Source organism: Oncorhynchus mykiss, chromosome 10, assembly GCF_013265735.2.
Source record: "Oncorhynchus mykiss isolate Arlee chromosome 10, USDA_OmykA_1.1, whole genome shotgun sequence".
NCBI classification, from domain to species: domain Eukaryota; kingdom Metazoa; phylum Chordata; class Actinopteri; order Salmoniformes; family Salmonidae; genus Oncorhynchus; species Oncorhynchus mykiss.
In genome coordinates, this window is record NC_048574.1 from 49,260,769 (window position 1) to 49,286,559 (window position 25,791).

Sequence of the window (25,791 nt, forward strand, 5' to 3'; positions counted from 1 at the left end):
TGAATGTCCAGTCCTTTTGGGATCTATAGAAGACGATGAGAGTTCCAATAGCTCCAATCATGAACCGAACCAAACATTCTTCTGTTCCCACATCGGCTGCAGCAAAGCCTTCTGCTGACAGGCCATAAGCAATGACCGCCCAAATGACTTTTTTTTCATGTTTTAGGCTGACTAGTTCTTGTGCTGTCAGCATCATGTGACGAAGCACACTTGGGGACAGCCGCTAAAAGAAAAAAATCTTGGTGAAATGGGAAAATCTATCATGTACAGTCTCCACTGTAAAAATGATTTCCAATAACAGATTAAATGTGCCGTGCAATTCCTGTGGTAAGCGAATAGTATTGATGTAACTATTTTGATGTTGACACAGTGCACAAAATAGCCCCTGTTTACAGTTTGCATGGATCTGTAATGGGGCATTTCCATGTAAAAGGACCCCATGAGCACTAACATGTTAAGTTAAAATCTCGTGTCAAATGAAAGCTACAAGTCTACATCTTTGAGAAATTAAAGCATTTATACATTTTTCAAAAATGTTCCATCCTAAATATTAAGACTAAGGCAAGGCCTTGATTTCTGGTCAAACAGATGGAAAAAGGGGTCTTGGAAAACATCTACCAGAAAAATATGTTAAAAGATTGTGTTTATACTTGTATTTTTCATTTTGGATAAATGATTTGCTTTCTGTAAGTTTAAGAAAGATTGCCTAGGGTCTTGTCATTCTGTTACAAAAATAACACATCTCATTTCCCTCCTTGGTGAGGAGGGAGTACAAGGGAAGTTCAGAAGTAACAAGGTAGACCTAGTACTGTTATTTTCAGCTCATAACTTAATTATTTCTCTTTCTGGTGGGCAAAGCAATAGTGAGGTCTCTCTCTCTCCCTCTCTCCCTCCATTTACTGTAACCAGCATCCACTGAGTACCGACAAGACACTGGGTGTTCATTGACATTGAAAAGTAGTTATTTGATATTCCACAGATTTTCTTTTTTTTTTTTTTGGTACCGTCTGGACAGGCTTTCATTTCAATGTCCAGGGTTTGTTTTGATTTTTGGTCTGGTTCAATTTGTCCCAAACAGACGTCCATGACTGGTTCCGATTTCATAGACGTCCTCGTTTGACAAGTTTGGAGAGCGCAGTACATCAGAGCACAGAAGTGTAAAACACAATATAGTAAAGTTTTAAAAAGTTGAGTAAAGTACAGTCCTGTACAATAGAATAGAGTTCAGTAGAGTACACAGAGCACACTAGAGTTGAGTACACTATAAAGAACTGTACTCTTCTGTACTATATTCTACCATTCTGTAGTGTACAGAACTATACTCCACTGTAGTTTGCTGTTCTATTACCATCATTCTGATTCCGGGTGTAAATCCACTTCACTTACTGTAATTCAATAAACAAAACAGATTTTTTTAAAGTCAAGTAATCATGTGTCACAAAGTCCGTAACAGAAAGGGAGACAACGTGGAGATTAGGAATAACAAAAATATATTTATTAACTGAGGTAATGTAAATGCAATTAACAATGTTGTGTGTAGTCAGTAATCAGCAGTGTAAGTGAGTGGTTGCGTGCATAAATGTGATAATGAGGGAGGTTAAAAGGTGCCAAAGCAAACCAACAAAACGGCCACAAAAAATGCCACAGCCAAACTCTATCAGTGTGTCTGTATGGATAGAGTCTCAACGAATGGGGAAGAGGTGTATTCATCCCGGGACACACCCGAGCCCAGGTGTGTCCCATTTCGCTGACAACCCTCCAGGTTCCGCCCACCGACAAGGACCTCGGAACACCATACCAGTCACACAAACAAAATACTGCCCTGGATCCTAATAGAATACCCAGCCTGCGTCCCAAATCCACGTGTTCACACTTCCTCTTGCCCAGGCCAACCTCATCCTCTCCAGACCTCAGCAACCTTTGCGCACAGGAAGCAACCTTTAAGAGGAAAGAAGAAAACGAGACCAGAAGGGAACAGACAGGAGCGATAGAACAGGACAACACCAAACATAAAATAACAGGGGTCAGTCACGTGGACATTCAGGAACAGGGCGCACGAGACAGCTCGTAGACCGAGTAGTTCAACTGATAAAGGTTCAACTTTTTGGAAAAGAAACCAACAGGCCTCTCGACACCCAGACACACCTGCTTGCAGCAGGACTGCACCTGCCCCACGTGACTCGCATCCACCTGCAAGGTAAATGACAAATCCACGCGAGGAGCAGTCAGCACCGGAGTTGAGGTAAGCAACCTCTTCGCATCTTCAAAAGCCTGTTGACAACGGGAAGACCAGACATAAACGGCCTTAGCTTTCAGCAAATCCGTCAAGGGAGCGACCACAGTAGAGAAGTTCCTAAAAAAAACTACGGTAATAACCAATCATTCCCAAGAAACGCATCAGTTCCTTTTTAGTAGTTGGTGGTGGAAAAGCATCAATAGCTACCACCGTAGCCCCAAACAGGACGCACTTCAGCCTGCCCAACCACCTTCCCAAGATATGTAACGGTCGCCTGAACAAACTCACATTTAGCCAGATTGATCGTAAGGTGACCCGCAGCTAGGCGATCGAACAAGGCTTGAATACGGGACAGATGTTCCTCCCAAGTATCTGCATATATCACTACATCATCCAGATAAACAGCGCACCCGGCCAGACCAGAGACAACCCTGTTCATAAGTCGCTGAAAATTGGCAGGTGCATTACGCAGACCGAAACTCATAACCGAATACAAGTACAGACCAGAGGGTGTAATAAAGGCAGAGATTTCACGTGCCCTACTCGTCAGTGGCACCTGCCAATAGTCCTTTAACAGGTCAAATTTGCTCACAAACTTAGCAGCTCCGACTTGATCAACGCAGTCCTCCATCCGAGGAAGAGGAAATTAATCTGGCTTAGTGACACCGTCTACCTTACAAAATCTGTTTGTCCCATCCGGTTTACTGACCAAGATACAGGGAGGAGTCCAACTGGAGAAAGAAGGCTCTGCTATCTGACTCTCCAGCATGTACCTGACCTCAGTATCCAGACAACGCAGTTTCTCTGAAGAAACTCTATAGAACCACTGACGAATGGGGTCAGCATACCCAACGTCAATATCGTGTTCTATTACGTTTGTAGGTGTATCAGAAAACAAACCTGGAAATCTCTGAATCAGACCGACCATCTCTTCCCGCCCATCAACAGGTAGATGAGCGAGAAGGCCGTCTAAAATATCCAGTGTCTCTGAATTTTTCAATCTACCCTGCAGTATGCATTCGTCAGGACCAGGAACTTCCTCCCCATGCACGGACCTAGCATGTCAAGAACCCACCGAAATAACGGTATTTGACCAAAAGAACAGGTTTATCATCCTCTGTAGACTCCCACCGTTCAGTCTCATAGGAACGTGAATAATATAGTTTTAACAGATTTACATGGCACAGTTGGTGTGCTTTTCACCGTTCTGGAATGGCAAGTAACCGTATATGTACCTTGAAACTTGGCTTGAAAAGGAGAACCAACAATTGGCAGCAGAGCAATAACCTGGTCACCTGGACAAAAGTGACGAGGCTCAGTTCGCCGATCAAATATGCCCTTCATCCTCTCCTGTGAAGATGATAGCTTCTCTTTAGCCAATTCACCAGCGGCGTACAGGCTTCGCCGGAAATCACACACATAAGATAACAGGGACTGAGGGGGCTCGGGAGACTTCCAGTCATCCTGGAGAACAGATAGAAGTCCACACACCCTGTCCAAACACAAGGTAATTTGAACTGAAACCTGTGCTCTCCGGTGAAACCGCCCTAGCGGCTAACAGTAACCAAGGCAACCCCTCCTCCCAATCCTTATCCATCTCAGTACAATAAGCTCTCAACAAAGACTTAAGTGTTCGATGGAAATGTTCCAGCGCTCCTTGACTCTGTGCGTGATAGGCGCTAGACAAATTGTTTTTAATATGGAGCTGTTGGAAAACCTGACCAAACAGATTAGAGGTGAAATTAGATCCTTGATCACTGTGAATGACCTTAGGGATTCCAAACAGTGAGAAAAGTCTGTGCTAAAAGCTTTGACTCAGTTTAGTGGTGATAGACCAGAGAGGATAGGCAGCAGGAAACCTAGTGGTCTGATACATCACAGTCAACAGGTAACTACTACCATTCTTAAAGCGAGGCAGAGGACAAACACAGTCAATAATCAGATACTCAAAAGATTGGCTGAGTACAGGAATAGGAAACAGTAGTGCCGGCTTAGTAGCTAGATTAGGTTTACCAGTTAATTGGCAGGTGTGTTGATGAACTCAGAAACATCCATCTTTAACCTAGGCCAAAATAAATGTCTTAATATGCAATTGTAGGTTTTCCACACCCCCATATGTCCAGCAACGTCATCGTGGGAAGTTGTCAACACCAACTCACGAAGCTTAACTGGTACAACAACCTGACTAATAGCCTCCCCCACAAAACAACTACCATGAGAAAATAGCCATGGCCGACATTTCCCAACTGTTCCACAGGCACGCAACTCTTCCAATGTGTGGGTCAGTCCGTTGCTCCTGGATTAGATTGGAGTGGGGTACAGATAACGGGATAACAGGGAAAGTAGTGACAGATTTCTTTGTGCCATTCTCATTAGCCGGCGCAGTGACCAGGTCGCCACGGCTCATAGAACGCGTCACTGCACACGCAGAAAACACCTCTGGGAAACTATGCGCACTCATCAGGAATCCCTACAAATTACGGCTTAGCTGAAACCACTGGAGATGGAAACACGACAGGCCATACACGCTCACCAGCCAAGTTATTCCCAAGGATAACGTCGACACCCTCAATAGGCAACAAAGGACGCACCCCCAAAATTTACCTCACCTTTCGCCAGTCCACAATCCAACATCAGTTTATGGAATGGAACTGATAAGAGTGTTCAAACATATTCCCCTAATTAGAACACTATTCCCCGAATCAGTCTCGGCAGAGAAGGGTAACACAGACTCCAGCACAAACGACTCAGAGGCACCTGTGTCTCAGGATCTTCACTGGCACTAGGTCGTTACTTCCTAACATTGACACAAAACCCACCGTAATGAAAGGTAAATAGTCTGGGTCAATATGGACTTTCACATGCTCCTGGGCATGAGACAGTGTGTCAGGAGTGAACTGATGTGGGACAGGCGCTGCTAACGCCATAAGCTTAGATTTAACGTAAGCACTGCATTTACCTTTAGCCCTGAGAACCGGACAGTCATTTTTCCAATGACCTGAACCTTGACAGTAGTGACACTCTTGACCAAAGTCAGCTTTACCACGGGAGTCAGGCTCAACACTAGTTGAATGAAACTCTGCCCGTGAACCAGAGTATCTCGGTGAGCGAGACCCAAATCTCGGCGAACGGCCTCACTCACTCCGAATACAAAATGGCCACAACCAAACTCTATCAGTGTGTCTGCATGGAGAGAGTCTACTCAATGAATGGGGAAGAGGTGCATTTATCCCGGGACACACCCGAGCCCAGGTGTGTCCCATTTCGCTGACGACCCTCCCGGCTCCGCCCACCACATCCTATTAAGGAAAACAAGAGCAAAGAAAAAAAATTGGCAGACAGAGTGGGAGGGTCGTCACACGTCATAGCTGACACCCCAATCTTTCTGCTGACATCTTGGAATCTTACTCCGGAGTGTAAGGACAGACGCTGGAGATGAGAAGCAGGTACAGGGAGTGAACATTTAATGAAACACGGACATGAAACAGAACACGGACAGCGTCTGGACAGGGGAAACGTAAACAACATTAATGCTGACGTGGGGAACCAACGGAGGAACAGACAGATATAGATGGGGCAATCAACAATGTGAAGAAGTCCAGGTGAGTCCCCTCCCCCCTGGGGCGCCACCTGGCATCCCACCTGGGCGAGCCTGACGGGCTGGCCGAAGCATGGGCAATGGACAAGCCGGCTGAGGCGTAGAAGCCCGACGAGCCGGCTGAGGCGTGAGGGCCCGACGAGCCGGCTGAGGCGTGAGAGCCCGACGAGCCGGCTGAGGCGTGAGAACCCGACGAGCCGGCTGAGGCGTGAGAGCCCGACGAGCCGGCTGATACGTTTGAGCCGGCTGAGGCGTGAGAGCCGGCTGAGGTGTCAGAGCCCGACGAGCCGGCCGAGGCGTGAGAGTGCGACGAGCCGGCTGAGGCGTGCGAGCCGGCTGAGGCATGATGTGGGATGGGCGCCTGCCAAGCCAACCGAGGCAATAAAACCTCTCGAGCCATCAAAGGCGTGGAAGCTATAGATATAGATGGGGCAATCAACAAAGTGAAGGAGTCCAGGTGAGTCCAATGAGCGTTGATGCTCATAATGATGGTGACAGGTGTGTTTAAGGAAGGGCAGCCTAGTGCTCGAGGGAGAGCAAGAGCATGGTGACACGGAGAAGATATTTTAGGCACAGGGAGATTTTACTGAAATTCTTTCTCCCAACTTTGCATCTGCACAGTTCTTCCAGTAAATGTGTTTTTGTGTAAAATGTTCAGTGTAAATTGTTAAAAGTAGTCCTTCTGCATAGAGTTGTACGGTTTGTTAAACTTTGAAGTCAAAATTTTTAGTTTGGGAATACAATTCGAAATGAAAAATCTGAGTCTCCGCACCAATGGCTTTCCTGACTCAGAGGGCTTTCTATTGAATAGTGGAGTTCATGAAGTCCGTGAAGTATTAGGGTATTGTCTCAGCACCAATGACACAGGGGAGTAATAATTAAGTCTGTGGTTGGTCATCTCTGAAGTAATATATGTCATCGCCATGCTATTTTGAACCAGTTCCTGTCTATTATCATAAATAATCTCCTCTATAGCATGGCTTATCTTCCACCGCACTACTTAGTGATCTGATGTAAGTGAAGCCTCCATCATGACTTCCATTGTAGTACTAAGCTTCTGTCCGTGGATTGTACTGATCAATAAGGTGAAAAGGTGTACGTGTTCCAATCGCACAGAAGGTAAGATACACATGCATTTCCTACAGTTTTACTTAGTGTCGGGAGTAGAGAGCAGATTGCAGACTTGTGAAAGTGTGCCATACAGCAGTGAATCTCCAGCAGAGGGTGTTAGTGAATTATTGATGAATCCCAGAGTCTGCACTGCGTGATCAGTCCCTATAGCAACTCCTGCTGTAAACCAGCTGATCCAATGAGCTAACAGGGGAACAGACATTCGCGTGATATTGTTGTTGTGTGCGCCACGGTGCAAGTGCATTAGATTGATGCATGCGCATGAATGTGACTGCTATTCCCGCGACAGGCAGAAATGAGCTAGTCCACCATGCGGTATCCGCCATAGCTTTGTCAGAGTTGCCTTTACTCATTGGTGCCAGTCTGCACTTGAGAGGTGTTCCTAAGTATTTTGTTACATTGATTTTGGTAGGCGTTTATTTAATTATGGTCCCCGTTCAAATAACTCAAGTCTCCATTGTGACTAAGTGGATGTAGGGACGCGGTGTTTCTATGGGGGAGGGTGTACAGTACAGTCCTCGCCCCCCTTGTTATTGTCACTGATGGGTGACTATCTACTCTACTCTAGATACAGATACACACTTGAGTCTCTCAACACACGTTTGGACTGAGCCTGTTACCAAAGCACTCCAAAATGGCCAATCAAGACCGAGCCGCAGATTGCGCTCCCTTACGAGGCTGTAAACAGCTGTAATTGAGCACTCGTGATGGCAGTGATTGCAGTCGGGTAGCTCTCTCTGCCCAGAATTGCCCCTTACACTAAAGAATGGGGAACGAGTAACTGGGACAGTAAATGGAATATTGTAGCATAATGGGGATTTAGAAATGAGAGCTACGATTAAAAATAGAGAAAGAATGTAGAATATGTGTAACGGTTTTCTTTATGAGAAGGAGAGTCGGACCAAAATGCGGCGTGTCTATTGCAATCCATGTTTAATGAATTAACACACTAAACACAAACACTACCAAAACAATAAACTTAACAAAACCCGAAACAGCCTATACTTGTGTATCCTAACACAGAACAATGACATCAGGACACTAAGGACAATCACCCACGACAAACTCAAAGAATATGGCTGCCTAAATATGGTTCCCAATCAGAGACAACGATAAACACCTGCCTCTGATTGAGAACCACTTCAGACAGCCATAGACTTAGCTAGAACACCCCACTAGCTACAATCCCCACACATACACGCCACATACAAAAACCCATGCCACACCCTGGCCTGACCAAATAAATAAAGATAAACACAAAATACTTTGACCAGGGTGTGACAGAACCCCCCCCCTAAGGTGCGGACTCCCGAACGCACCTCAAAACAATAGGGAGGGTCCGGGTGGGCGTCTGTCCATGGTGGCGGCTCCGGTGCGGGACGTGGACCCCACTCAATCAATGTCTTAGTCCCTTCTCCTCGCGTCCCTGGATAGTCCACCCTCGCCGCCGACCATGGCCTAGTAGTCCTCACCCAGAACCCCACTGGACTGAGGAGCAGATCGGGACTGAGGGGCAGCTCGGGACTGAGGCAGCTCGGGACTGAGGGGAAGCTCAGGAGTGAGAGGAAGCTCAGGAGTGAGAGGAAGCTCAGGCAGGTTGATGAATCTACCTGGCTGGCTGGTGGTTTCGGCAGATCCTGGCTGACTGGCAGATCCTGGCTGACTGGCAGATCTGGAAGAGTCTGGTCGACTGGCAGATCTTGAAGAGTCTGGTCGACTGGCAGATCTGGAAGAGTCTGGTCGACTGGCAGATCTGGAAGAGTCTGGTCGACTGGCAGATCTGGAAGAGTCTGGTCGACTGGCAGATCTGGAAGAGTCTGGTCGACTGGCAGATCTGGAAGAGTCTGGTCGACTGGCAGATCTGGAAGAGTCTGGTCGACTGGCGGATCTGGAAGATTCTGGTCGACTGGCAGATCTGGAAGAGTCTGGTCGACTGGCAGATCTGGAAGAGTCTGGTCGACTGGCAGATCTGGGAGAGTCTGGTCGACTGGCAGATCTGGGAGAGTCTGGTCGACTGGCAGATCTGGGAGAGTCTGGTCGACTGGCAGATCTGGAAGAGTCTGGTCGACTGGCAGATCTGGCTGCTCCATGCTGACTGGCTGCTCCATGATGACTGGCAGCTCTGGCTGCTCCATGCTGACTGGCTGCTCCATGCTGACTGGCAGCTCTGGCTGCTCCATGCTGACTGGCTGCTCCATGCTGACTGGCAGCTCTGGCTGCTCCATGCTGACTGGCTGCTCCATGCTGACTGGCAGCTCTGGCTGCTCCATGCTGACTGGCTGCTCCATGCTGACTGGCTGCTCCATGCTGACTGGCAGCTCTGGCTGCTCCATGCTGACTGGCTGCTCTGGCTGCTCCATGCTGACTGGCTGCTCCATGCTGACTGGCTGCTCCATGCTGACTGGCGGCCCTGGCTGCTCCATGCTGACTGGCGGCCCTGGCTGCTCCATGCTGACTGGCGGCCCTGGCTGCTCCATGCTGACTGGCGGCCCTGGCTGCTCCATGCTAACTGGCAGCTCTGGCGGCTCCTTGCAGACTGGCAGCTTTGGCGGCATCCTGCAGACAGGCAGCTCTGGCGGCTCCTTGCAGACTGGCAGCTCCTTACAGACTGGCAGCTCTATGCAGACTGGCAGCTCCTTGCAGACTGGCAGCTCCTTGCAGACTGGCAGCTCTATGCTAACTGGCAGCTCTATGCTAACTGGCAGCTCTATGCTAACTGGCAGCTCTATGCTAACTGGCAGCTCTATGCTAACTGGCAGTTCTGAACAGGCGGGAGACTCCGGCAGCGCTGTAGAGGCGGAAAGCTCTGACAGCGCTAAACAGGCGGGAGACTCCGACAGCGCTGGAGAGGAGGAGGGCTCCGACAGCGCTGGACAGGCGAGGCGCACTGTAGGCCTGATGCGTGGTGCTGGCACTGGTGGTACTGGGCCGAGAACACGCACAGGAAGCCTGGTGCGGGGAGCTGCTACCGGAGGGCTGGGGTGTGGAGGTGGCACAGGATGGGTTAGACCGTGAAGGCGTACTGGAGATCTTGAGAGCGGTGCTGGCACAGGACGTGCAAGGCTAGGGAGGTGCACAGGAGGCCTGGTACGTGAGACTGGCACCATCTTAACCAGCCGACTAACACGCACCTCAGGACGAGTATGGAGCGCTGACCCAGGTGCCATCAAATCCCCGACACGCTCCGTCGGGCGAATTCCATGTTTAAAACACCAACACAGCAACTCCCTCATTTCTCTCTCCTCCAATTTCCCCATTAACTCCTTCACAGTCTCTGTTTCGCTCACCTCCAACACCGGCTCTGGTCTCCTCCTTGGCTCCTCACGATAAACAGGGAGAGTTGGCTCAGGTCTGGCTCCTGACTCTGCCACACTCTCCCTGAGCCCCCCCCCAAGAATTTTTTGGGGCTGACTATGGGGCCTCCGTCCGCGCCGCCTTGCTTGCTTCGCAAACTCCATTCTCCTATATCCTTCCGCGCACTGCTCCATCGAATCCCAGGCGGGCTCCGGCACTCTCCCTGGGTCGACCGCCCACCTGTCTATCTCCTCCCAAGAAGTATAGTCCATACTGTACTCCACTTTGGGCTGTTCTTGCCTGTTGACACGCTGCTTGGTCCCTTTGTGGTGGGTGATTCTGTAACGGTTTTCTTTATGAGAAGGAGAGTCGGACCAAAATGCGGCGTGTCTATTGCAATCCATGTTTAATGAATTAACACACTAAACACAAACACTACCAAAACAATAAACTTAACAAAACCCGAAACAGCCTATACTTGTGTATCCTAACACAGAACAATGACATCAGGACACTAAGGACAATCACCCACGACAAACTCAAAGAATATGGCTGCCTAAATATGGTTCCCAATCAGAGACAACGATAAACACCTGCCTCTGATTGAGAACCACTTCAGACAGCCATAGACTTAGCTAGAACACCCCACTAGCTACAATCCCCACACATACACGCCACATACAAAAACCCATGCCACACCCTGGCCTGACCAAATAAATAAAGATAAACACAAAATACTTTGACCAGGGTGTGACAATATGTTTATAACAATGTAAAACACCTGTGCTGTAGACTAGAGACAAAGACAAAGTGAGACCAGAAATTACATTATGCAGAGAGAATTAAGTAGAGACTATAAATAACAGTAATATAATAAACTGTAGAGAGAGAGAGAGAGAGAGAGAGAGAGAGAGGGGGTGGGGGGAGAGAGAGACTACAGTACATCTGGAGGAGAGAGAGTAATCCCAATGGTGCGCCTGTGCAAGGTCAGAGCTGGGCTCTATCTGCCAGAGGGATTATGGGCCAGAGTGGATCACAACTTCAATCTGGGATTCAGCTCTCAATCCGGGAGCAGGACGGCTATATCCTTTTTTACCAGCCATGCCAGGCACCCCTTGACGAGTTGTAGATCTGAAGCCTATGTGCCAACCCAACCCAAACATGGACAGCATGACAACGAAAGTCAGATAAATTCATTCAAAACACATACTGTACAGATATGGGACCAGTTTTATGTTCCGCAGGGTGCTATTAAAACTCCATTCCCCACCCTAACCCCCTCCAACCCTGCAGGATAATGTGTATACGATGCTAACATTAGACAATACAATTTTCCAATAAACTACTGACACAGTGTCCCTGTTTACATGTACCATGCTCAGCATAAGGATGACGCTCTCTACCTCTCCATTTCTCTCCCGCCGCCTCTTTCGAGGGGAATTATTTTGGGAGCAATGACGTAACCAGTCAAGGCAGACGCTTTCTTTGAGGAACCTGTGGTGTTTGGGCTTATGAATGGGGTGGAAAGTTGATAGCAAAAAAAGGCACAACAAATGTACAAGCCTTCGATAGCCTCCAGAGAAGATATGAACAGTGTTGTTGCTCAACAATATGCATTGGACTTGACATTTAATTCATCATTGCTTACAATACTATACTGTCGAATAAATCATTTTTGGTAATATCAACATTTTAGTCAACAAAAGTATAATGGACTCTCCATTGACTCTGCTCTCCTTTGTGCCTGCTGCCTACTGTGCTATGCATTACCCTCCATAATAAAAACCAGCCACTCCTAACGCCAGGAGAGCAACAGTTACCACGACAACGCCAAGTCACATGGCAGCCCACACAGTCACCAAGGTGAACAACACATCCTGTCCTCTGTAAATAAGAGCTCTGGGCTTGATTTTGTTTACTGTGTGTGGGGAGAGAGGAACACTCAACCTTCGTCTCTCCCGAGCCTGTACGGGAGTTGTAGCGATGAGACAAGATAGTAGCTACTAAACAATTGGATACCATGAAATTGGGGAGAAAAAGGGTAAAAAAATAAAAAATTCCAAGAATTACATAAAGATCAGTGTCAAACATACGATGCACAGAAGTTTAACCAGCCATGCAATGGAGAGTAGAATTAATGTCGGCTCTCCGGGAACACAGAGTAAAAGGGCAAACTGTAAAAAAAAAAAAAACATTGACTCTCAAGTAGAGGTCGACCGATTAATCGGAATGGCCGATTAATTAGGGCCGATTTCAAGTTTTCATAACAATCGGTATTCGGCATTTTTGGACACCGATCATGGCCGATTACATTGCACTCCACGAGGAGACTGCGTGGCAGGCTGACTACCTGTTATGTGAGTGCAGCAAGGAGCCAAGGTAAGCTGCTAGCTAGCATTAAACGTATCTTAGAAAAAACAATCAATCTTAACATAATCACTAGTTAACTACACATGGTTGATGATATTACTAGTTTATCTAGCTTGTCCTGCATTGAATATAAACAATGCGGTGCCTGTTAATTTATCATTGAATCATTTATCATCGAATCACATCCAATGGTCAAAGGTATATGAAATACAAATGGTATAGAGAGAAATAGTCCTATAACAACTACAACCTAAAACCTCTTACCTGGGAATATTGAAGACTCATGTTAAAAGGAACCACCAGCTTTCATATGTTCTCATGTTCTGAGCAAGGAACTTAAACGTTAGCTTTCATACATGGCACATATTGCACTTTTACTTTCTTCTCCAACACTTTGTTTTTGCATAATTTAAACCAAATTGAACATGTTTTATGATTTATTTGAGACTAAATAGATTTTTATTGATGTATTATATTAAGTTAAAATACAAGTGTTCATTGTTCATTCAGTATTGTTGTAATTGTCATTATTACAAACATATATATAAAAATCGGCCGACTGATCTGTATCGGCTTTTTTTGGTTCCTCCAATAATCGGCATCTGAGTTGAAAAATCATAATCGGTCAACCTCTACTCTCAAGGGCGTAATGATCCCATAATGACGTGTGAGCAAGAACACCTAGTAACACTGATATATGAAACTGTTTAGAAGCAACAGACAGATACATCACTGATTGTGAAATCCCCACCATCGCCAATATTATCATGAAAGTTCACCCAAAGTACAAAATTACATATTGGTTGATTGACCCTGTAAGCAGTCTATAGACAAGGTATGACAGCAATCCATGTTTTGGTTTAGTTTCCCCGTCACAAAGGTTTAGCATTTGTGGAGACAAATCCCAGTCAAGTCATGGTACCGATATTAGCACTTCTCGCGCATCATGTTAAAATCATCTATAAATGATTTTGTTTGAGCTGCACAATACATGTTAAATACTTTGGGATGATTTGGAAATGACGCGCAAAAAAATGCTATTGACTTGAATTGTATTTGTGCCATGACTTGAATAGAGAGAAATAGTAATGGCTTTTTTTTGTGTAGGCACTAACTCTGCCGTGATTCGTTTGACAAAGCCTATGGGGAAGTGAATGCCGTTTTTGGATAAATCCCGAAAATAAGGTATGTGGTAAACACAGGCTTAGAAGATATTATTCCTTTGGTCTATGAGACAATCTTCATCAGCAAACATCACATTCAGTGAATTTTGACGCATGTATGAATTTGTTTTTAAAAAAGCTCATAAAGGACATAAAGGCTTCATAATTCCTAAAGGTCAGGTTAACTGACTGATATTATATCATAAAACAAAATGTATAAGATCTCCTAAGCCTGTGTTAACCTCAGACCTTATTTTCGGTGTTCATCCCTAAACCCTATTCTTTCTCATTAATTTTCCCCATAGGGATGGCTGAACGAACTAGAGGTAACTAATTTCCGGATTTAAGGACTACAAACTGGCAAACTCTATGGGATTTGTTTCCACAAATTCTACAACGTTAGCATTTGGAAACAGTGCCAGGGAAACTAAACCAAAAGCATGGTCTGCTGTAGACTGCTAACAGGGTAAGGAAACTAATGATATCCTTTGAATTCAAAGCTAAATACAAAAATAATCCATATATCAAAAATGTTATTTGTCTAATGGAAGCACTCTAGTTCACTACCTGAACTTTCAACAAACACACAATCGCACAACTCAACCTTAATAACCCTTCAAACTTTCCGACAGGGAGCGTTGGGACGGTAACAGAGAGGTCGCTAGTTCAAATCCCCGAGCTGACAAGGTGAGGAAAAAAACACCTTTACATTGCACACATGCGTATAATATACACGTTTACATGTGTGAAACAAGACAAATATAAGCACCCGCCAAATTATTATTATTATGTATTTCCAGTTTCACTCTACGAAGTGTGTGGGACAGAATGCCTGGCCGGCCCTACATGACACAACACCTGTAGTTGAGCCTGTCTACCAGTGAAAATCAGATGATGAGCTCACCCCAGTACCTACTGCACTCACTACTCCTCGGCCGGCCGTCTCCTCTCCCTCTGAGGAACAAGGGACGAGGCGAGAAAAAGGTCTGGATGAGCCCAGGACAGTGTGTGTGTGTTTACTCACCGTCATAATTGACTATGATGATGGCGAGCATGTAATCCTTCCCCAGCATGCTGATAGGTGTTCCTTCCTTCCTGGCCGACCTGGCTTAGCTGCACCACATTCCCGTACCAAAATGTCCTGATGTCGCCAGGACAACTCTTCCCCGCACACACTCGTTACAACTGCACACAGCGCCAAGCGTCAAGGGACACACTCACATGCCAAGAGGATTCAAAATATCTTTCTTTCTCTGTCTGACTCTCTGTGCAAGCCCCGTCCCGGGAACTCTCGGGAGTCTTCTCCGTCCGTCTTGCTGATCTCTTTCTCTCTCTATCCTGCGTCTCTATCTCTTTATCTGTGCTGGAGGGATGCTGTTTGTTTCACTGCTGCTGCCTTTCGTTTCGCTCTCTTTGTACTGCGCTCAGCGGTGCCTGCAGCTTCCGCCACTCCCCCTCCTCCTTCTCCCCACCCCTTACCTATCTTTCTCACACGCTCAAGCTTTTCTATCGCTCTTCCTCTTTCTCTCCCTGCCTCTCTGGTTGTCCCCTGTCTCTCGGTGCCTTAAAAGGACTGCTGAGGCCGAGAAAAGACACTAAGGACAAAGGCACAGTGCAGACCAGCAAACAGACCCAAAAAGCATGTTTTTTCTAGAAGAAATACATTACTACAGTTATATGGAGACCAACAAGAGGGCAATAATACACAAATCAAAACAAACGTGCTTTCTCGAAGGGTGAATGCGACTGGTGTAGCCTATCGAGTATTTGTGTAGTGAGGGAGTCGTAATAGGGTTCAATTCAACTTGAGATGGGATGCCTCTCTGTGTAAAAGGGGTGTCTCAGGAAGATTAGAGACATAAATCTGCCCCTCGCAAAGAACCTGCATCTGCCAAGCCCTACTCTTAAAAATATATGAGAAGGGACACTTTGAGAGTGCTTTTCATAGCAACGCCAGCAACATCACAGAATACAGGATGATTTCCTGTGCATCAGTACGCTGTGGTGTTTTACAGGGAGGAAGGGTGTTCTATAGGCAGGCTTCCTTAAAGGCAACGTCTGTTGCTGCAGCTTTTCTAAACCCATCTATTTTCCCTAGATGCAATGTTGTAGTGTAATTGTAGTGTGGTTGTGTGCGGCTCAGTTGGTTTGATTCCCACAGGGGACCAGTATGAAAATGTATCCACTCACTATTGTAAATTGCTCTGGATAAGAGTGTCTGCTAAACTATGTAAAATAATCTGTCAGTTAAACTATCCTTATCACAGTACAACCAGAGGTTTCAACCGAGCAAAACGTTAGAGGCAATGTAAGATAGAGAGCCTATGACTGCATCTGTCATATGGCCAGTACAATCCATAGACAATCTACCTCCAAGCTGCATATTCATGAATCAAATGGCCATACCTGTTGTATTCGGCGCATGTGACAAATAACATTTGATTTGACATAGCCTAATAATGTGTCCTCTTGAGCATTCTTATATGGAAATATTTTGGAAAACATGACTGCCACTGGCATCACATGGTCTGTAGTTCCATCGTGTACTTTATTTCTATGGTCCACCTTAATCAGCATCCATGTCTTGACGGATCACACTGCCCGTCATCCTTCAGTCTGCTTGCATCATCCTCTTCTCACCTCCACTCAATGAAGCCTCCCACTACGGTTGAAGCCGTATATATGAAGCCTCCACCCGGTTCGCGTGTGGAAATCAGGCAGAGCCATGTATTTGTGCAAACTCGTAGAATTGTGAATATTGTTGTACTTCTTGATATTCAGTTTCATAGCATTATGCAAATGTTCCCCATGTAATCCCCCCAAAAGGCTGTCCGATTACAATGACTAATTGTTTCAAATCAGTTCATTTTACTTGCGAATACTGCAAGCTAACTTTACGCCTGCCGTGTCCTGTAACTGTACTGGCCTCAATTCCAATTCTAATCATGTAATAAATAAATAATAACGCTAGTAGCTAGATTTAAAAATTAATTGATATTGCCACATTGTAAAGAATGCATATAACAGCGATGTAAGTCCAGAAAGTAAACTGAGTAAAAACAGTCGGCACATCACACATTACTTTTAGTCACACATATTTTAGCAGGGAAGAAAATCGAGCCCAGTCAATAATCAGTACCACCAGCATTGATTCAAGACATGGCGGACGACAAGGTTAGTGCCTTAAACTTTAGCCTATGGAGAGTTAAACATCTTGTGCTTGTATTCGCGGTTGTAGCAGTTGCTTATTAGCTAGTTTTAGGTATATTCGGTGTAGCTAAGGTTACGTGTGACCGTTATTTAGCTTGCTAGATGTATGTTTTTCCTAAGAAACTGTCAAAACTAGCCCAGCTATGCGAGCTAGCTAACGTTTACTAAACATTACATTCATGTAGCAACCTGACCTGCTGGGCCATTGGTCTAACTATATAGCCAGCAATTGTACTGGATATGATCGTGACAATGTAGACTGGAAACACGATGCTCATATGGCATATTGTTTTAACCGGTAGAATACACGGATTTGACGAACAGACCGGTGTTTCACCAGATGTATAAATCAGAAGCATCCGGTTGGAATTGCGACTACCCACCAAATATGTTGAGGAGACGAGGGACAATGGAGCGAGATGGAATTGAACCGACATTCCGCTCATTTTCTCATCGAAGAAGAGCCCGATCTCAATATAGTTTTCTACTCGCAAAACTATAAATTGTTACGAACAGAATGCTCACATTTGGGCTTATGAATGGGCTTATGAAACGTGACCGTTTGCCAAAGTTTCAATAAAATGTGCATTGTTTACAAAGATTGGAGGGGCTAATTGAGTTACGGCGCACTTCACAGAGAATGCGATCTCTAACTGTTATATGCAAATTAGGTTTATGCCAATATAATCTCTCTAGCTCGTGTTTGGCTCTGCCCACATCCTTGCTTGTTCGACCTACTATGCCTCATTTGCTCCCATTGGAAACGACACAGATGAAATATCTTGGTTTTTACATATCTTTGTCTGAGCGGTCAAAGCTGTGCACACTAGTCCAGAGTAATCAATAGTCGATCAAGATGTTAAATTCATTCATGCATTAGTATCGGCGAATAATGGATTTCGTATACAATACAATGGGTCTCAGTAAGAGGAAGAATTTTGATGGAATATTGGATTGTTTTGGGACACACATGTTGGACTAAAGAATCACTTGAGTGTAGATCTACCTTAGATATCAAATAATATTTGTCACTTGCGCCAAATACAACAGGTATTAATTAATACACTATTGACCTTACAGTGAGATGCTTACTTACAAGCCCTTAACCAACAATGCCATTTTTTTTAAATAGCAAAAAAAAAAAAAAGAATAAGAAATAGAAGTAAAAAACAATTAAAGAGCAACAATAGCGAGGCTATATTCAGGGGGTACCGGTACAGAGTCAATGTGCGGGGCACCAGTTAGTCGAGGTAATATGTAAATGTAGGTAGAGGTATTAAAGTGACTATGTAACTTATAGATCAAGCAGAAAGTAGCAGCAGCTAGGTACTCAGGCACAGGAGGTTGGTGGCACCTTAATTGGGGAGGACGGACACGTGTTTTCTGTGTCAATAACTTGCCTTGCTTGCAGTCCTAAATTGACTTTTGACTTGTACTACTACCCTTTGAGACAGCTAAAGGATCTGGCAGAGCTCAAGGACCAGCTAGAGGACGTTCAGCGCCGCGTGGAGAAGGAAGTACAGGCTGGGATCCCACAGGTGAGCCGTCAGATGTCCGACACACAAACCAGGGTTTCCAAAAATGTGGCACCATACATTTGACCGGCAGCACTTTAATTTACTGAACGTTTAAGAAATATACCGGACCCATATGCATTGGATGCTTAACCTGATTATGGCGTCCACACGCAGTGCTCAGAATGACTGAAATCACATTTAGATGATGGTAGGCCTAATTCATTTTAACAGAACATGCAACTCGAGGATGCAATGTTGTGTGCCCTTCTTACTGAATTCCGATGCGAATTTGAAGATGTTTGAAGAACTGTCCACATTTACTTTTCCTCAGCCAACAAGAGGAATAATCTACTATCCCCTTTAGTACAAAAGTTTACCTATTCTATTGGTCAACTAAGCTTGTCGTTCTGTGCCAGAGAAATAGCCAAATGGACTCTGGGACCATTGTGGGACGATGGATCCCAAATTAATACAACCATTAGGCCTAGGCTACATCCAAAAAACATTAAAAAGCAAGGAGAGTCATGCAACAGATCAGAACGTTTAGCTTAAGATTTTGAACAACTAGGATTTCTTTACATTATAAGCGCAGCAATGCGCACAAGGCAGTAGGCTTCGCGTGAATGTTTATTCCATAATGAAATTAGTGGGAAAACACCATTGGCAAAAGCGCACAGCATATGTGAGCGATTTCATACCGAGATGAAAATATCTGTTTGAAATGTAGAAAGAGGGGAGATCTAAAGATGCAAAAACTAGCATGGGTTGCTAATATGACTAGGACTGTGCCTTTGGCTACTGGACAATGAAAGACATTTGAAAACCAATTGAACATGAGAGAATAGGCTACTGATTTAATTGGCATAGTCTTTATAAAATAATTTCCTACTGCACGTTTGGTTGGATTTTGTGAAGTAAAACGTTCAGGTATCAAAAAATGAAGTAGTCCTATATGTTTTCAAAATGCATATTGCCTCCAGCTTATTGCAATGTGTTGTGTGATGTCCTGAAGCCTGCCTAGTTGCCTATGCACTTGAATGGCAATTGGGAAGCATATATTAGCTATTTTTTAATCGTGGCCATCAAAACTGTTTTTTTTTTAACAAGCTATTACATTCAGAATTGTTGCCCGATTATTAGGCTTATAAAAGCACGTTTCACTCCAGCATTAACAAACAAGTTGTTTGATGAGCTGTAGTAATCCGTTTTAGCGCTACATCGACAGGTATTTCAACCAATGAATAGGCTAAAATGCATTTTTGCAATGGAATTCTTTTTTTTCTCCTGGACAATCGTCTTTTTGTTTATTTATTTATTTTTTTGGGGGGGGGGGACCCTGACACACACACAGGACTCAGTATGGTGTCCACCCATGATATGAGTAGGTGAAAACGTGCTTTTGTGATGAAATTTCACTTTCTTATGTTATAAAATATTTTTGGACCAAAACAAATATGATTGTTCATGTTCTGAATCGTTCAGTGGGGTCTTTCTGTAAGATATCATTAACATTATATCCCAAAAGTCGGATTTCGTAACCTAATACATACGATAATAAGCACCGAGCTCTGTTGACATAACTTAATTAACTAGGGGTGCAGGTTTCTCATAACAACTTTTGAGGATTTTACATTTTGTGGCCTTTGTCTTCAAAGTTGTTTCCACGGGTCGCCAAAAAAGCAAAATTAGCATGGCAAGAGCTGAATTAAAAGTAAAACGCTTTGAAAATAAAAAGTTTGATAGATCCTCAGTTCTCCGTTGACATTTCACAAAGAAACTATTTTTTTTTGTTGGTGAGAAATGTTCGGAAAAGAACAGGAATTTCAAATTAATATTTAAAGTGTATACTAAAATGTGAAAATACTACATGTCATGTCTCAAAATCGATTATCCACCTTACCTCTATGTTGTTTTATGTCCTGGGGATTTGAGAAGAAAGATGATGAGTTCAACGAAAAAGCGAGCCTGTCAGGTAGCCAGTAGCCTAAACTCTTGCACAGAATCCAGCCTAGTTGATGCGATGCAATTTTCCAGATTTCTTTGACCCATTTTTTTCTCTGGCATCCATTGAATTAGACACCCTAATTCCGGCCATCCTACAAAAGTACAAGGGTAAACAATCCAATAGCTTTTGAATGTATTACGATGGGTGACATGAAGTTTGAACCATTGGTTTTTTAAGAGGATTATCTACACAATTAACTTATTAGTTTACCAATTGGTCAAAGATACGTTTTTGATTGGGCACCCTAGCCTCGGGCTGTTTTCACACAAACATGACCTCATACAGGCCCTCTCTTTTCTGTAGTTATTAAGCTATATATCAAGTCTGTTTGTGTGCATGGATGCATAGTGCACAGGTTTTCCATACATCTGGTCAAACTGTCAGATGAGAGCAACTACACACCTGTGTGTTGTGTTTGTTTCTAACATGAGGAATATTGTGTATTTATTTGTTCCAGGGTGGCAGTGTGCTGGCCTCTCCTTTCCTCAAGGGCTTCTTGGCAGGGTATGTTGTGTCTAGGCTGCGATCCTCTGCGGTTTTGGGCGTGGTCCTTGGGACTTGCACAGGCATCTTTGCAGCTCAAAACTTTGGCGTGCCCAACATCGAGGAAACTCTGAAAGACTATTTCAACACTCTTAAAGGACCCAGCAAGTAGCGGCCCTGGTTTTGGGGGGGAAATATGGAGGGGGAAATATGGGGGGGGGGAATATGGATCTTCGAACCCCTGCCCCCTCAAAAAGATCCATTGGACTACCCCACCTCCAAGCCCTCTATTTTAGATTGCAGAATGTTTGTTAGGAGACATTTTGGGGAAAACGATATATTCCTTGAATTACGCATTAAGTGTCTTTATAATCATCTCTTGCAATGTGTGCAATAGTCCTGCAGGGACTTTAGTGTATGTTTTTATATTACTGGAAAAATAACATTGTTCCTATTTTATGCAATAGAGATTTTACTTAGTAGAAGTAGGTGCTTTATAGTGGGAGAACTTATTTGCCTCAGGTCAGTTTTCTATTTCGTCTTGCTCGCAGATCAACCATATAACCTTGTTATACTCAAATGATATGTATAATCTGTAGTATCCAGATTTGAAACATGACTAAGATAATATTATGTTCATATATACAAATATGTCTTCAGGTAGATACCAGGTTCTCAACCTATTTTGGGACTTTTAGGTCACTGTAAGTCTACAGTATTCACACCCCTTGACTTTTTCCACATGTTGTTGCGTTACAGCCTGAATTTAAAATGGATTACATTTGGATTGTTTTGTCACTGGTCTACACACTACCCCCATAATGTCAAAGTGAAATTACGTTTTTAGAAATGTGTACAAAATCATTAAAAATTAAACGCTGAAATGTCTTCAGTCAATAAGTATTCAACCTCTGTTATTGTACGCCTAAATATGTTCAGGAGTAAAATAATAATAAGTTGTATGGACTCAATCCGTGTGCAATACGTTTTTTAACATGATTTTTGAATGACTACCTCATCTCTGTACCCCACACATACAATTATTTGTAAGGTCCCTCAGTCGAGCAGTGATTTCCAAACACAGATTCAACCACAAAGACCAGGAACGTTTTCCAATGCCTCGCAAAGAAGGGCACCTATTGGCAGATGCGTAAAAAAAATTAAATAAGCAGACACTGAATATCCCTTTGAGCATAGTGAAGTTATTAATTACACTATGGATGGTGTATCAATACACCCAGACACTACAAAGATACAGGTATCCTTCCTAACTCAGTTGCCGGAGAGGAAGGAAACCGCTCAGGGATTTCACCATGAGGCCAATGGTGACTTTAAAACAGTTACAGAGTTTAATGGCTGTGATAGGAGAAAACTGGGGATGTGTGAAACTTACTCCTCAGCTTTAAGTGTCTCGCTTGCGTCACCTCATTAGCTAGCTTTTGAGGTGGCGCGATTGGCTAAGACACTTGAGGAGGGCGGTCACGTGTATTTGTGAGGTACTGGTACTCGCTAAGCAAGCACCGTGACATCCTTTACAAAGGCACTAAAGTAATACTGCATAAAATGTGGCAAAGCAATTCACTTTTTTGTCCTGAATACAGTGTTATGTTTGGGGCAAATCCATCACTTTACTGAGTACCGCTCTCCATATTTTCAAGCATAGTGATGGTTACATCATGTTACGGGCAATGTTCCCTGTTTTTTGGCACTGAGCAAATGTCAGGTCTGCTGAGCGCAAACTTGAACGTTGTGAAAATTCTGTGCAGGCAATGTTTGGTGTTCCATGTAGGCCTACATTCCATGAGATTTTTGGAGAAAAAAAACATGTTGTGGTGATTGATGCAAGAAGAAATTTTACAAAATAAAATGCATTATTATTCCCATACCATTATTACAGAGAATCAGACAAATTATGCTTCCCTCTGCCTTTTGGCTACTTAGCTTATTCAAGTCTTGTTTATGCCTCACCATGTAGAGTACGGGCTGATGCATTCCACCTACAACAAAATCTCTTGCATAGTTTGTTTTGTTTCGCTATGTAGCATTGAAAGTGGATAATATTGTGTTGATTCGATCACAATTGCCACAGTAAAGGGAAACGTTGATAGTGTTAACAGGGAAAACTCTAGAACAGTGGTCACCAACCTTTTCTGAGTCAAGATCACTTTCTGAGTCAATATGCAAGCCGAGATCTACCATTCATATTTTTTTTAACATGACTTAAAAACCGTAATCCTATGCAACGTTAACTAATTAAAAACAGTACTGTAGCAATGAGGTTTGTGCAGTAAACTATAGGCCCAGTACATTATCACCGCATATTGTCTTTGCTTGAATTGCCCTGTCAATGCATTGTTGTTCAGGACATTTTTTAAAATGATATTTCAAAATTTGCGGTAGAATATATGATCACACCAGTAATAGATCCGTTGTTTTATTACTTGTGAGGCACAACTGCGTGAGCATACATTTAAAGACTGAACTAGATAAGACTGAACTAGATCAATTCGATAATCAATATTGTGTTGCACCTTTAACCAAAAGCCTAACAAATGAACAACTCTTACAAATAAAGTACAAAGACCAAACTTTTAATTGTCTTTTTTTAAGACATCCTCTATATCACATTTTAAGCTGCCTGCACACCTGACCCCCACCAGTCTAGTCAATAACTCAACTCTCTCCCGGACAACTTCCTTCCTATCTTTTTACATGTCAAGGGAAAGGTTTGAAAAACATACGTTTAATATAAACACACATACACCTACACATTAACACACAGAAATAGTACATCCTCCATATAATTCATATCATGGGCCTAATAAAGCTCTTTTTGCACACAATACAGCTGGGTCACCCCGTCCTGCCTCTAGGGGTTCACGGCCCTGCAGCGCCCCAACCCAACACACCCCACTCAGCTTTAGGATCTTAGTAAAACATTCATTATTGGTTTTAGGTGTGTTAGGCCAAGGCCAGAGTGACAACCAACAGTACTGCATACCCCCAGGGCCAGGACTGAGCAGCCTAGCAGCTAGGGATTGCCTAAATAGGTGTCTACCCTGATGTGGGCATGTTTTCAATACAGACTCTTTTTGTCGCACAGTATTCCATATAAGGCATCCAGACGTAATGAAAGTTGCACAGTATACCCATAATCTTGTAATAAATCAAATCTAGTGATACATAATTTGACATTTCAGCCATCCATTATGGGAGGATAACAAACCTTCCAATTAATGACAATACATTTCTTAGCCGCTACAAATGCTAGATTACACATTTTCTACTGATAACAGTCTCATTATCAACATTTTCAAGCAAACAAAAACAGGCAGAATCTGTAGACATGCAGAGATTACAGAACATACTCTTTGCCAGAATTCAGCCAGAATTCACAAGACCACAAGGTAGCCTAGTGGTTAGAGCATTGGGCCAGTAACCGTAAAGGTTGCTAAGATTGAATCCCCAAGCTGACAAGGTAAAAATATGTTGTTCTGCCTCTGAACAAGGCAGTTAACCCACTGTTCCTAGGCTGTCATTGTAAATAAGAATTTGTTCTTAACCAACTTTACTAGTTAAATAACAAAAAATATAAATAACATATGCAGATATGTCCCCTTTTGTGTTTTACACCTCCAGCAGAATAATTACATTTCTGAGTGCATGTGTGACCGATGTGAAATGGCTAGCTAGTTAGCGGTGGTGCGCGCTAATAGTGTTTTAATCTGTGGCGTCACTCGCTTTGAGACCTTGAAGTAGTTGTTCCCCTTGCTCTGCAGGGGCCGTGGCTTTTGTGGCGCGATGGGTAACGATGCTTCGTGGGTGTCAGTTGTTGATGTGTGCAGAGGATCCCTGGTTCCAGCCCAGATAGGGGCGAGGAGAGGTACAGAAGCTAAACTGTGACACATGATATTCAGTTTAACTGGTATATAGTTAGTTCTATGGATGGTCTTAAACTGCAGTAATTTATGTCTGAGATTACATGAACATGACTGGGCATTCTAACATGCATTCTAACATACCTGTATCCATTCATCATCATCAATAGCGTCTCCCAGGTCTTCCTTCCTTTTTGTTTGACATGTTTTGTGTCATCGGGAAAAGCCACCATCAACCCTTGATACAATTTGAAAGTCAACTTCGAGGTTTGTCAGACTGCCTTAAAATAGTTTCAATCTTTGAAACTTCTTGCTTGTCCAGTGTTTACTGCACAGAGAGAATAAAGTGTTGTATTTGCAAATGTTTCCTGGCTGCCTGACCCTGATAAGACCCCTGTCACCATCTGATCCTGCTCAGATGAGGCATGACAAAGCATTACCTTGGTGTACATTTATACATTATATTATCCAAGATCAATCATTGAAGTTACCATTATTCACAGATCCTAGACTGTAGCTACCCATCAACCCAAGATGGAACTTTGTATCCATTCACTGATTGTTATAATATACTGCAAAATTCACCTAAACTCCTTAGTCTGGTCTTCCCTGGCTGTCTGACCCTGCTGGGACACCCGTCACTATCTGATCCTGCTAAGACATGGTGAGCATAGTATTGTGTACGACTATGCACCATGACAGTGAAGCCTGTAGAGCTGTTGATCTCATGTCAGTTTGAAAAGTAGGGAATTAGCTAGGAAAACTGAAGATCAGCAATGTTACATTGCTATACTGACTAATAAAAACTCACATTGCACTGAAAAAAACATCAGAATCGGTGTTAAATAGTTTGGCAGCTGATTTCATTGTTTGTTTCGGGTCTAGTGTGATTGAGGAAAAATTAAT

The 25,791-nt window shown here is 43.8% G+C and overlaps 2 protein-coding genes across 3 annotated transcripts in view; one reads left to right on the forward strand and one right to left on the reverse strand.

Annotated features, from left to right (window-relative positions):
* LOC110534182 (amyloid-beta A4 precursor protein-binding family B member 3) overlaps positions 1-15,221 on the reverse strand; it is a 32,834-nt gene extending 17,613 nt beyond the window's left edge. Inside the window, exon 1 of one of the 2 annotated variants that reach the window (XM_021618901.2) lies at positions 14,817-15,221. In XM_021618901.2, coding sequence (XP_021474576.1) covers positions 14,817-14,865 — 49 coding nt within the window. In that variant the 5' untranslated portion in view covers positions 14,866-15,221. The remainder of the gene's footprint in view (positions 1-14,816) is intronic. The other variant, XM_021618900.2, reaches the window with a different exon arrangement.
* Positions 15,222-16,857: 1,636 nt separating this feature from the next.
* Positions 16,858-21,978, forward strand: LOC110534184 (SLC35A4 upstream open reading frame protein-like). Its single transcript, XM_021618902.2, has 3 exons — positions 16,858-16,966; positions 18,457-18,540; positions 20,982-21,978. The coding sequence occupies exons 1-3, from the start codon at positions 16,952-16,954 to the stop codon at positions 21,177-21,179; spliced, it is 297 nt and encodes a 98-aa protein (XP_021474577.1). The 5' UTR covers positions 16,858-16,951; the 3' UTR covers positions 21,180-21,978.
* The last annotated feature ends 3,813 nt before the right edge of the window (positions 21,979-25,791 follow it).

Coding starts and splice junctions, on each gene's coding strand:
- LOC110534184 (XM_021618902.2), top strand. Junction 18,541..20,981: donor TACAGGCTGGGATCCCACAG/GTGAGCCGTCAG, acceptor TATTTGTTCCAG/GGTGGCAGTGTGCTGGCCTC.